General features: G+C 43.5%; 1 protein-coding gene across 7 annotated transcripts in view; it reads right to left on the bottom strand.

Annotated features, from left to right (window-relative positions):
- ARHGEF10 (Rho guanine nucleotide exchange factor 10) overlaps positions 1-14,156 on the bottom strand; it is a 1,140,991-nt gene that overhangs the window by 191,993 nt on the left and 934,842 nt on the right. For all 7 annotated transcript variants that reach the window (XM_078647916.1, XM_078647912.1, XM_078647917.1 and 4 more), the window contains one exon: positions 5,636-5,810. In XM_078647916.1, coding sequence (XP_078504042.1) covers positions 5,636-5,810 — 175 coding nt within the window. The remainder of the gene's footprint in view (positions 1-5,635; positions 5,811-14,156) is intronic.

Raw genomic sequence — 14,156 nt, 5'->3', positions numbered from 1 at the left:
CGCGCTACCCTGGTGGCAGCGCATTTAAGTGAAATACAGAGTGGGTGTTTCAAAGCAGCCCCATGTTTTGCAGTGCTGGCTGCCATCTGCCTGCACTTTCGAGAGGAGAGAGATCACTTTGCAGGTGGGAGAAAGGAGATATTTGAGGGTCCATTGGATGCATTTTCTCCTTCCGGAGGGCTGCCTTTCAGTTCACCTCTCTTCAGTAGAGCATATACCAGCGTACTACAGACCCATTCCGTGGTTACACTGAGGTGCTCCCACTGGTCACACTATGTGATATTTCCCCTGACGAAGAGCACTGCTCGAAATGCATAGGGGATGCACCCCATTTGTGACTGAATTGTACTAAGACACCTTGTTGGAAATGTATCTTTTGATATCATTCTCATGGAATATGCTCTACATAAACCATTCAGCATATGATGCAGTATGACTTGAAGATGGGTTTAAAATAAACCTTTTCAATTTGGAACACTACTGATTGATGATTTTGTATTTGATTAAACAGAAAGTTTCACCGCGTTTGGAGGATTCGAGATTTCAATCTTACACTGCGTAAGATTTTTCGTCTGTCATAACAAAATCTGCAATTTACAGTGCTTAGTAACTGCAGAAGTGCAGTATGTAGCATTACTTACTCAAACAAGTTACTATTTGTGGCAGGCCCTGTGACTTGTTGTTAGGCAAAGCAATCTATAAATAGGCAGTCATTTAGAGTAAGATCAGTATAAAAATGCCAGATTGACCCTGCAAGCAGTTACGTTTGCTGTCCTCTTGGTAAGGGTGAAGGAGGGGCACAAAATATCACTTTGTATCTGCAAAACTATACCATTTGCAGGACACAGTCTCTAAATTTATTGTTGTAATACATCTGGAGATTTTATAAAGTTCTCACTCAAAATTCATGATCAAATGATGTAACACATTTTGAACAAGTCGCACCAGTTTGGAATTTGGCAGAAGCCAACACTTACTTTCCTAAGCAAAAATGATATTACGTTTCCTCAACTCCTAGTGTGTTCATTTGCATAAAGATTGAAACAAATTGTGGTACTCAATAGATGTTGTTCCATGGACACTAGTCTCTTCAGTGAAACACCCTGATACATAATGTATTAATCAAACACACAACATACATTTCACACATTTTGTATTGTTCTTCATCTTCAATAAACAGTTCCTCAATAAAAATGGGCAAAGTACGGGTGGAGATTAGCCCTGCCTGACACACTTTTCCTACTTTTTCCTATTCATCAACATTCCCAGAAGTACGTCTGGAAAGGTGTGCCAGGCTCAGGTTTCCAGGCGTACCTTTGGGAGTGCCAGGTAACATTTATATCAGGATCTATGCAGAGTGTTCTCCATAGCAGAAAAGTCCACTCAGGCGATCAACTGTGCAAATATGCCATTCCATTCCAACAAACTTTATTTCGGTCATTACAGACCATAAAAAAGTACAAAATACAAGAATGACAAAGAGAATACATATCAAAGACCAATACATAAAAGTAGAATGGAAACAAAACGTTATTATTAACAGCATCAAGATTCATCATTAGAACAAGACTTAATAGGTTTAAAAGCTTCTTCTCAACAACCGGCATTTACCCCATATAATGGTAGTTTAGCCAAGTTCAATTCATCAATAATATTGGTTTTAGAAATGAGAAGAAGGTGAAAAAAAACAGTTTTGAATAAGATCAAATGTTAAAAATGATTCGAATATGACAAGGTCGGGACTGTGGATGGTTTATGCTTGCAGTTATGAGTTTAACAACAACCTTCGATAATGCCACATGAAGTTCAAAAAACGGGAGACGGCGAAAACAATGGGTGGGTGGGTATCCACTCTCAATATTCTAAATGGCTCCTCAAGGTTTCTGCAAAGTGGGAGTAGCCATTGTCGTCTGGCTGTTTTATAGCCAGGGCAAAAGAAAAAGACATGGATAGCAGTCTCATCTACACAGTTACTTGCAGGGCACCCGAGGGGGGTTAGGGGATTAGCCATTTGTTAGTGAAGGCGTGAAGCGGCAATGTCCCTATTCTAAACTTGAAATATAATTTCCTAGCCAGGACAGGTTGAATGTCGTCAAGAAGGGGCTCAAGCTGATACTCCGCTTTAATGTTTTAAAAATCAGCTGTTAAATGACCAAGTAGGATGTTTCCCTCAATGTCGGCTAATTTGAGGGATCTATATGCTCTTACTAGTTCTAGACGTGAAGTTGGCATGCAAGCTATCTCCATGTTGCTCCATAGGTTTGGGAGACCTATCGTGGGAGACCTATCATATAACATACATGTTATGTTATGTTATAGAGGATTTGTAGCGCGCACTAATACTCAAGAGTGTCCTGGCGTGGAGGATGGGCTGGGGAAGAAGAGTGAGTCAATTAGATGGTCAGACTAAACAGATGTGTTTTCAGGTGTTTTTTAAAAAGTTGAAACTCTTGGATAAGCTGAAGTTCCGCAGGGAGCGAATTCCAGGCTGCTGCAGCTTTAACAGAAAGCGACGGGCCTCCCAAATGAACTCTGCGGAAGCGCGGGATAATCATCCTGCAGAAGGAAGCAGACCGCAGAGGTCGATTCGGCACATAGAAGGCAAAAGACTTCCTAAGATAGATGGGACCATGTCCATGTAGGGACCGGTGAGCCAGCGTGATGGCTTTAAACTGTACTCGCTGCGCCACCGGCAGCCAGTGAAGATCCCGTAAATATTGCCTAGCACTGGATCTACTCGCGGCATTAAACAAGAGTCTAGCCGTGGCATTCTGTATAGTTTGAAGTTTTTGCAGCAGGTAGCCAGGCATACCTATGAACAGAGCATTGGCGTAGTCTAGTCGCCAGAGGATCAGAGCACGAGCAACTGACTCTTTGGCCACTCTCGGGAGCAGGGGGAAGATTCTTCTGAGTGTTTTGAGGGTGCCAAAGCAGACCCCAGTCAGTTTTTTAACGTGGTCGACAAACCGAAGGTCCTCGCTAAACCACACCCCCAAATTTTTTACAGGTCCACCCTCAAAACGGGGGCAGGGGAATTGAGGCGGCCATAGAGATTGTCTGAAATCCAAGGTAAACTGACCGTACAAGAGAACCTCAGACTTGTCCTCGTTGCACTTCAGAGAGGCCTGGGCTAACCAGCAGAATACAGATGCCAGGCAGGACTAGGCGGTGTTAGTGTCCAGATCCGAGCCCTTCCAGGTAAATAGCAGCTGAGTATCGTCAGCATACGCTATCACTTTTGCACCAAGCTTCCATGCTAGATAGACCTGAGGGGTTAACTAGATATTAAATAGGAGGGGGCTCAAAGTGGAACCCTGTGGGACCCCCGTAGCAAGGTTCCTGACAGAGGAAGAGCAGGGAGCCATGCAGACCTGCTGCGAGCGGGAATACAAGAAAGATTTAACCCACTCCCAGACCAGGCCTGAAAAACCAATGGCAGATAGCCGGGCCAGAAGCAGCTGGTGGGGCACCGTATCGAAGGCGGCAGAGAGATCAAGACACTCCCTAATCGCTCCGACATCTCCACTAGGGCAGTCTCCGTGCTATAGGCAGATCTAAACCCCGACTGAGCTGGATGCAAAGCACCTAAAGATTCCACAAAAGTCTCGAGCTGCCGAAAAGCCACTTTTTCACAGACCTTGGCCAAGGCTGGTAGTAGCGAAATAGGCCGGTAATTGGCGGGGACCGCCGGGTCCAGAGAGGGTTTCTTAAGAAGGGGTAGCAGTTTAGCCTGTTTCCATTGAGCTGGAACCAAGGAGGTCTGAAGGGAGAGATTCACAATGTCTACTACTGCTGTGCAGACCTCCTTGGCTACCCCAGCTAATACCCGCGCCGGGCACGGATCGGATGGTGAGCCAGACTTAAGGGAGCTAAGAATGGCCAGAATGTCTGACTCGGCCGCAGGTGCAAATGAGGTGAGCTGATGGGCGACCGCACACAAAATGGAGGGGGACCCTGGGGAAGAGGACTCCGCAATTCTAGGATGTGCACCGACACTGTCCTGAATCTTTAATATTTTGTCCACAAAGAAGGTGGACAGCTGCTCACACCATTGTTGAGAGACAGGAAGAGCCCTTTGTTCTCCACCGGGGGATAAAAAGCTCTTGACGATAGCAAAGATTTCCTTACTATTGTTCTGAGCCAACGCAATCCTCCTGGTGAAATAGTCGCTTTTAGCTTTCCTAATAGCTGTATAGTACTCCCTCTGAGCCAAGCGCTCCCTTATATGTGAGAGCCATGGCAGTTTACCCATACCCGGGAGACCCAAAATCTCCTTTAGTTCTTACTGGTAGACTGCTAGTTTGGGGTCACCCACAGTCTATGCCAGAAGGTCAAAGGTCTAAGACCAGTCTCCTCTGATATAGGTCTGATTCCTAAGTTCATGCATAGGGGAATAAGAGGGGTACTTAGAGGAAGAACCAACAACTGTCTCATAAAATTTTTCTCTGTTTTAGTCAGAGCGCCAGGGGGACAGTGGCCCAATAGTTCCGCCCCATACATTGCAGCGCTCCTGGTTTGTACTTTATATCTCTCAACTATTGGGCCTGCCGGTTTATAGGAGGAATTCCTATATGTTTTTTTTAAAAAAACTGCCATCGGTGCTAATTTGAGGGCTGCTTTGGCTATTTGTGAACTCCACTGAAAAGTTTTGGGCAGTCTGACGCCAAGATAGTCAAAAACGGTCACTCTTTCTAGCAAGGTACCATTTAAATAGGGGTTTGGGCGGGAAGTATTGGCTGGGTTAAAGACCATGAATTTGGTTTTTAGGGTATTAATCTCCAGCCCCCTATTTTTGCAGAATGTTACAAAACTATCAAGAACCCTCTGGATGCCCATAGGCGACTTCAACAATAGGAAAGTGTCGTCCGCAAACATCATTGCTGGCACCTTTCTATGTACCTGCTTGGGGCATTGTTGTCCGCTACCTCATTAAGTTGGGCAACCAGAGCGTTGATGAAAAAACAAATCTGGGTAGGGGCGAGCAGACACCCCTGCCTTACTCCTCTGTTAACTGGGAAGCGAGGTGTTAATTCCCCACATTTCTCGTACCTTAATTGGGCAAAGTTTCTCTCATGTAGTCTCGTGATCAATGACAGGAGATGGGGAGGATTCCCTGTTGTTTAGGAACCTCCCATAATTTTGATCTGTGGACCAAATCAAAGGCCATTTTCAGGTCGACTAATATCTAATAGAGGCTGCCACCCTCTATTTGATATCTGTCAACCTGAAAACATGCACTTTCTTTTCCCTCCTGAGAAAATATTTCCCCTGTAGAGAATCACCTTCCTCTATACCCTTAGAAAATCAGGATGGTTATGTGTTTCTCATCCCAAACTGGAAGGGGAATCATGTCAGCCCTTGGCTGGAGGTTAATGTAGAACCCTTTCAGGGGCTAAGGAGACGGAGAGGCGTTTAGGGATGCCCACAAAAAAAAAGGTTTGTGGGTGTTCCCAAAGCTCCAAGGTAAACCACCCTCAAGCCCACTTTCCATCCCTTCAGTGGCATTTAGGGCTGCAGAGATCTTCACACGGGTGTTAGTTACATTTTATCACTAACATGAACATGCCAGGCTTTAATACCTTTGTAAACTTCTGTTTAAGTGTAATATGTTAGGGTAATTTTGAACTAATATTACCTGTCAACATATGGTGAACAGGAGCTGCGATGTTAACATCTTGAAGGTGCTCAAGTGTCTCTGTGTGGAAGAGCCGCAACGCTGACCCAGATGTGAAGGCAATCCAGATTCCAACTCCAACAACAGCCATATGAGAAATCACCATGCCTTCTTCATGATGGGCATCAAACTGGCGCTATAAGGCCCGAGAATAAAAAAACAAGCATAAACATTACAAATAAAGAACACTTGAAACAAATTGTGGCAAAATATGAATGCTACAGCATCATTGTTGACAAGCAGGGATACAATATTATTGAAGTTGTCTAGGTATTTTATAAGTGTGCTTACTGTACACCTAAGGCCATATTAGATTAAGGGCCCAGGGAGCGCAACCAGCATTTGAGCCTGCTTTGCAGCACCCCGGGGACTCTGGTATTTCAGAAGGGGCGGCAGATGCTTGTGCAGCCCCTTCTGTAATATCAATAGCACTGGCACACATAAAGCCCCAGCGCTATCTCCAAGGGGGTATTACCTCACTTTCCTGGGGTAGTGCCCCATGCAAATGAAGGAATTGCTTTGCTTCTGAGCCTGTGCCGTATTACCTTGGTGGGTGCAGAGGCAAAAACCCCTTAGGAGGCACACTGACAGAGCGCCACCTAAAAGGGTGTGCACTGTCAGTGCATCTCCTGAGAGCAGCCCTCTGAGGGGTTAAAGGGGGTCCCATGGAACTTTCATACATCCCCTTGCAGGTAGGTGCAATCACTGACTGCACCCACCTGCCAGGGGATCTCTATTCCCCTTTAAAAGTGCAGGTTGGTTGCCGTCTACACAGCGAAAAACAGAGCGGTTGTAAAGCAGCTGCTCTGTATTTCACATGAATGCACTGCCCCCAGGGCAGCCCACGTTTGTGGCTGTCCTGAGAGCAGTGCATTCCCCATAATGAAGGTGGAATGAAGGAATGTGTGCCGCATGCATAATGCGGCCCCTAGTCTGTAAATACATCGGAACTAGATTCAGAAACCCTTTTTTTAAACTAGGTAATGCCCTGAACGTTTCAACTTTCACACACATTTCTACTGCAACAAACCAGTTTCTACCTCTTAGAGAAGACTTAACGCGTCTTATTCCAGCAATAAGTGGGTGATAAACGGTTGTATCTAAATATGAACTCAACTGTACTGATTACCATTTTATAATCTTATTTCAGCCACATTCATAAATGACTAAAGAAAAGGCACCAGAATTTCTCCTCCTCACAAGTAATTAAAGTAGGTCTACTAAACAAACTTGGGTAAAAAAACAAGAAGATTCAAATATTATTCCTTAAGCAAACACCTCAGCTAAATTTCTTTGTTGGAAATTGGGTTTTTGGTTGGCAAAGGTATGCACCTAAGCCAAGCAAACCCACCACTTTAGTCGGGTCAAATCAGTAACACGCCAAAAATAACATGGGCTCACCCTCTGGTAGCTTGGCACAGAGCAGGCAGGCTTATAATCAGAGGCAATGTGTAAAGTATTTGTGAACACACACACACACACACACACACACACACACTGGAATTCATTGGAAACACTACAAAAAGACACCACACAGGGTTAGAAAAATAAAGATTAACTATCTGGGTAAAACTAAACCAAAATTACAAAAATCCAATCAGTTGATCAAGAGATATGCAATTTTAAATATATTATGTAAAAAAAGGAGCGTTTCAAAACTGGACTCCTTTTAGAGCCTTCACGATAATTTTAGCTCAGCCTTTATGCATTTTAAAAACTTGCCGGTAGTTAATGCTATGGGAGCACTGAATACTTAGGGTAGTTCCATGAGGAATGTGTCAGGCAATCTACCCCATCTGCGGAGAGCACAATACGATAATGCCGGGACCAGGCGAGTGAAGAAGGTAAACAACCTGTTTTAAATTGAGCAGGTAATACGGGCTAGCTACTAGCATGTCGGGAACTGTCTTGGAGTGAAGAAAAACAAGTAATGTCTCAATCCAATTAACAAGTACAAGTAAATTAAATATACCAATTATGGATAAGCCAATGTTAACACGTAGAGAGTAAAGAGCATTTGCACTTTAGCACTGGATAGCAGTGGTAAAGTGCCCAAAATCCTAAACTAGAAAGAAGAGGGTCAGAAAAATAGGAGGAGGAGGGTAAAAAGTTTGGAGATAACCCTGCAGAAAGGGCCAGGTCCAACACAAATGCCCTGCAGCCTAAAGCCAGGGTAGACTAATCGATAGATTGATGAACTTCCCTGCTTAGGGCGATAGAACATGGACAAAGGCCCACTCTGCAGGGGCATTTGCCAGTTCTATGACTCTCTCAACCCAGTTGGATCTCTCAGTCTATACTCTCAGGGCCCAATGAGCTGACCCATGGGGGACTCTTCTCCTCACCTGTGAACGCCTTATGTGTGGCACCTAGCCTAACTTTGCTCACAGATACATCCCAGTAGGCAGGCAGTACCCCCATGGCCAACAGTGTGGTGTGGCCTATTCCATCCCTTGGGTATGACTTCTGTACCCAACTCAGGAAAAACTCTGACCATTAGGACAACAACAAATGGGTGTCATTGACAGCTGTCAGTGACAAGATCTAGGCCCCAGGCCATTCTGGGCTCTCTGATTCCTGTTGTTTGTCAAGGTGATGGCCAAAAGCCTCTTGCACCCTGTTTCCACTCCACCTCGCACCAGTTCAGGGGTGGTATCCTGACACTGATTCTTCAATCCAGGGCTGTACCCTTAGGTTGGACATGTGCTTGTCAAGCCAGGACTTCCAGGAGAGCACCCCTACCCCCCACTCTCATGGGAAACACACCCTGGGTGGGTTGTACAAGAGTCTGGGCTGCGCAGGTCCAAAGCCCTAAGTCTCTGTGAAAGTGCATGGAGGTCCCCCAAGGCCAGAAGGGACCTCAATCTGGTCAGTCATGGGGTGCCCTGATTGCAGAGCTGGCAACGCTTGACTCATTGGTCCTCCCACTGTGGAGGGTTTCCACCTCCTGCCCCTCCGTCTGGGCCTATGCACCCTCCACTGTGGAGTGGTAGCACCAGAAACCAGAACTGGTAGAACGCTTGTGGCAGCCGCCCCCAAGCTCTCCTGTCACTGCAGGACTCCCATCAGTGAATGGTCTCCTAGTACAGACCAGGTCCCCCTGCTCATGCCCACTCTGAGAGCAATCCAAGCACTGGGGCTAGAAATAGGGCACCCTGGGCCTTTTCCCATGCCAACCCCTTTTCCTACACTTGGAAAGTACATGGGACCCTTTTTTCCCACTACTGCACTGGGACCTGTCTGGAACACTAGGTACCACCCCCTGACTTCACTGAGGAGAACTGAGTCACCAATCTTGGGAGCACTTCCCAAAGCCATCCCAGACATCCAGGTATTCACCCAGAAGTCTGCCTCTGTTGCAAATTGACTGGATCCCGATCCAGACCCAAAATGCTGGTGCTATTAATTTATTTTGTGCCCTGCACCAACCGCCATATATATATCACTCTTTTGGAACGTTTTGTTGAGATTCGTTAAACAGCGACAAAGTTATTAGCAGCAAAAAATATATTTCCTACTAAAGACGATCTTAACTAGAATTACCCAGTGGAAATGACCATTTGGATTAAAAAAAATTATATATATATATATCTATTACCTACATAGGAAATCCACAACATTCTATTGTGAATAACTTTGGCGCCGGTGGACGAATCTTGGCGAATTTCTCAAAGAAGATGGCCTGCTCCGCTCCTTCCCTGAAAGTTTGGGGGAGATTCGTCAAGTGGGGGCTGAGATAAAAGGGGGGTCCCAAAACATGTTTTCCCCATGTTATTTTCCATAGGACGTTTAGACACGGCTACAGCTCGAACGGCTGAATGGATTTATAAGAAATTTGGTAGAAAGGTAGAGTCCGGCTCGCAGATTACGCTTTTCTTTGAATGGTGTAAATCTGTTCAGTAGTTGCTGAGAAAATTAACTTTGAAAAAATATATATTGGGCTACATTGGGCTATATATATGTTAGAGCCCAAATATAGCCCAATGTAGCCCAATGTATCCCAATGTAGCCCAAAGATGGCCACCAGAGACAAAAAAAAACCAAATGTAGCCCAAATATCAGCCAGATGTAGCCCAACTATAGCCCAATGACAGAATGTCCCAGAGTGTTCTAAAGAACAACTAGAGCGCTAACAGTCTTACTTATGACAAAAGTATGGCACACCTGAAGTCATCTTGATTGGAATAAAGTGTTAACACTTAAAACATTTAATTTGCAAAGGAACAAAATGAGGGGTTTCATTTTGCCATAGAAATTATGATTAGTGCTGAAGAAAGAAAAATTAGGGCACATTTTGAGTGACTTCTCAAATCCTCTTATATTTCATTAAAAAAATTCTGATATGCAGTCTCCCAAGATGGCCACCAGAGACAAAAGAGCCCAAATGTAGCCCAAATATCAGCCAGATGTAGCCCAACTAGCCCAATGACAGAATGTCCCAGAGTGTTCTAAAGAACAACTAGAACGCTAACAGTTACTTATGACAAAAGTATGGCACACCTGAAGTCATCTTGATTGGAATAAAGTGGTAGCACTTAATACATTTAATTTGAAAAGGAACAAAATGAGGGGTTTCATTTTGCCATAGAAATTTTATATATATATATATATATATATATATATATATATATATATATTACCTACTGGCGGTCGCCAGTAGGTATATATAGTTAGGATTTTTTCTCTATGGGTTTTTTGAAAATTCTATGTCTAATAACTTTGGCGTTTGTGGACGGAATTGGCTGAAATTTTCAGGAAAATGGCACATTTTGTTTCTGAGCAGCCCTTGAAAATTTGGGGGGGGTTCGTTAAGGGGGGGCCGAGAAAAAAGGGGGGTCCCAAAACGTGTTTTTAACATTGAGTTTTCCATAGGGCGGTTGGCCTCACTTTTAGCCCGAACGGCTGAATGGATTTGCACGAAACTTGGCAAAATTGTAGGGACTGGTAGCCCGATGTGCCTTTTGTAGGTCTCAATATATGTGCTCCAGTGGATTTTGAGAAATTAACGTTTAAAAAAAGATATATATCTGTAACAGCGGACCGGGCAGCGCACTGGTTCGCGGACTTTTCGCGCAACGGAGCTTTGTGAAGCGAAGCTGATTGGTTCTCCGGCGTCTGTCAACATTCCAAACAGTCCGTAGCGGCCGCCATCTTGTCTCTCGGTAGGATCGAGAGACAAGAGGAGGTCAAAACAAAGGGGGAAATAACTATAAGGGGGCATAGTAGATCCTCGCTGACCCCCTAGTTTTGATGTGGAGGTTTTAAAAGGGCCCCGCGGGGCAAAAAAAAAACAAAATAATAATAATCGAACGGCTGAATGGATTTGCACGAAACTTGGCAAAATATTAGGGACTGGTAGCCCGATGTGCCTTTGCTAGGTCTCAATATATGTGCTCCAGTGGATTTTGAGAAATTAACGTTCAAAAAAAGATATATATCTGTAACAGCGCTCCGCTTCGCGTACTTTTCGCGTTACGGAGCTTTGCGAAGCTGATTGGTTCTCCGGCGTCTGTCAACATTCCAAACAGTCCGTAGCGGCCGCCATCTTGTCCCTCGGTAGGATTGAGAGACAAGAGGAGGCCAAAGCGAAGGGGGAAATGACCATAAGGGGGCATAGTAGATCCTTCCTGACCTCTTAGGTTTGATGTACCATTTTGCCAAGTTTGGTGTAATTCCGTTCAGCCATTCAGGCTGTAGACGTATGTAAATGTCCTATGGAAAATTGCATGGGGAAAACACATTTGAAAGTGTTGAAATTTAGAACCAATTAAAATGTTACTTTGGTTTTGTATTTGTGTGTGATGAAAGTTAATTGGTTATGTATATATGTCAAATGAGAGGAAACCACAGCCATTTTGTGATACTACTGTCTGAGGTACATTTGTGAGGAATTTTTGGTGGTGAATTTCTGGTGTTTGATTTACACAGTACTAACACTTCTGCTACTTTTAAAAAGGTGAGTTGTTAATTTGTAAGGGGAACTATGTTGTACACTTGAAGATAATTTGAAAAATGTTTTCTGTTATTTATTTGCAGTCCTTCTGTTATACTAAATACTTGATAAAGTTAGTTTTATATTATGTATTACTAAAAACGATAAATGAAAGTGATTATTTTTTTCTGCAATTTACAGCAAGCAATTTCAAAATAAAATGGCTCACAATGAAGAGACCGTGGCAATTTCTTTTGAATTGTCCAACACATTGATTGAAATTGAGAGCACCAATAATGAAATATTGTCACAAGGAGGACATGACTTGTATGATTCCATTAGATTGATTGAAATGGACAGCACCAAGAATGAAATATTGTCACAAGGAGATGACTTGAATGATTCCACTACATTGATTGAAATTGAGAGCACCAATAATGAAATATTGTCACAAGGAGGAGATGGCTTGTATGATTCCATTAGATTGATTGAAATGGACAGCACCAATAATGAAATATTGTCACAAGGAGGAGATGACTTGAATGATTCCACTACATTGATTGAAATTGAGAGCACCAATAATGAAATATTGTCACGAGGAGATGACTTGAATGATTCCACTACATTGATTGAAATTGACAGCACCAATAATGAAATATTGTCACAAGGAGGAGATGACTTGAATGATTTTTTTGATCAATCTCTTGATGGCGAATTTATCGAGTGTTTGGAGACCATAGAGTTACAAGAATCATCATTGGAGACTTTTAATGAGGACATTGCTGATGAGGACATGTTACTAGTTCTTTCAAATTTAGAAAATTCTGAAGAATAAATTTATATTTAGAAATCAAAAATTGTTTGAGACATTATTCATTTTTATTTTTAATTTATGAGGTTGTAGCGAAGTGATTGTAGTATAAAATGAGACTTATAGTAGAGTGCAACATTTTTATGTTACATGGTAAGTTTACTCATATTTACTTCCCTTCTGCCACTATATTATCTCCAATGTGTATTTGACATGTCTTCTTCATCTCCGGCCTCCTTTCTCTCACTGTGTGTCTCCGATGCATCTTATCGCTGGTATTTTGTGTAATTACAGAAGAGAGTAAAATAAAATAGTTCGGAACGTGAAAAGGGGGCAAAGTAGAGTACTCCTCACCCCCTAGGCCTTTTTAGGCGGTCCCAAAAGGATCAGTTTCTGCTTTCCTGAGAGATTATGGTATGAGTTCCATATACCACAATAACTTGCATTACAACATGCAAGATATCTATCTCCTATTACCAACTTTTGGAGATATTCGCGCTAAGCGCGAATATCTCCAAAAAGTAACACCTGCCCTGAGCAGTTCTTAGCCATGTTATCCAATGGGAGGTGGATAACATGGCTAAGAGCATTAGCTCGGTAATGCATGAATATCGCTGAGTTTTTAGCGATATTCATGCATTGCGGCCGTTTATTATCGCATTTGCGATAAACCTTGATAATAGTAAGGTTTATCTTCGATAATTTCTGACGATGCTTAGTGGTAAAAAATTGGTTGGTAAGCATCGTTAGCGATAAATATCGCTTAACTTTGGTAATATGCCCCAACGTCTGTTAACGTTCGATTCGAAGGAAATGAGGAAGTGTTGAAAAACATTGTCTGCGCCATCTTGCCTTTTTTGAAATGCCACACTTTTGTCGTGCACGGCAGCCATTTTAGGTGTCTTGACCAGACCCACTCTCTGCACGCTGTTGATTCGTAGCATGGCTCCTCACCCACGCAAGCATCTTCCCTAGGCACTGGTCACCACCGCTCTCTGTCTTATGCATGGGCAATAAACCTCCCCCCATCTGCGCTGCTCTTCCCTGAGAATCACACTCTGTGCCCGCCCGACACCTCCCTTTCGCCCTATTCACTACCGCACCCTCTGACACTCCTCTTTCTCTGTGTCCGATTGTCCAGGCTATCAGCTAGCCCTGCAGATGTAGTTTATGGCCCCAGCTGTAAAGAATCACCCCTCTTCAAAGGAGTTATAGTAGATCAAGGCCCACACTCGATGAGATCCGTCACACCACACGTGTTCCTACTATCTGAAAACCATCCTGTATTGTGATTGGGGAGGGGACCGAGCCTGAAGCGGAAGATTCCAGGAATGACTCTTTGTACATCAAAGTTTTTACAATTATGTGTCACATTAAAAATATATAGCACTCCAACAAAGTAGTAGGAATATAAAACTTTAATAACATATAAATATATACAACAAAACAAAAACAGTAAAAACATTTAAACAACGAAGAGACCGTGGCAATTTCTTTTTAATTATCCAATAGATTTATTGAAATTGACAGCACCAATAATGAAATATTCTTGTCAGTAGCGGTCTGTTGTGCGAATAGTTCCAAGGCAGCAGAACGCGCTGAAATCTAGATGGCACGAAAGTGATGTCTAGTAAGTTGCCGCCCAGCAAAAAACGGCGTGGGGCGCCGCGGGGGTGAGTGAGTCCAGTAGGCACCACAGCTATTCTTACCGGCATTGCAGAATTACTGCTGGGGACAAT

The sequence above is a fragment of the Lissotriton helveticus genome, chromosome 6 (genome assembly GCF_964261635.1).
Source record: "Lissotriton helveticus chromosome 6, aLisHel1.1, whole genome shotgun sequence".
NCBI lineage: Eukaryota > Metazoa > Chordata > Amphibia > Caudata > Salamandridae > Lissotriton > Lissotriton helveticus.
This window is presented reverse-complemented; position numbering and strand designations above follow the sequence as displayed.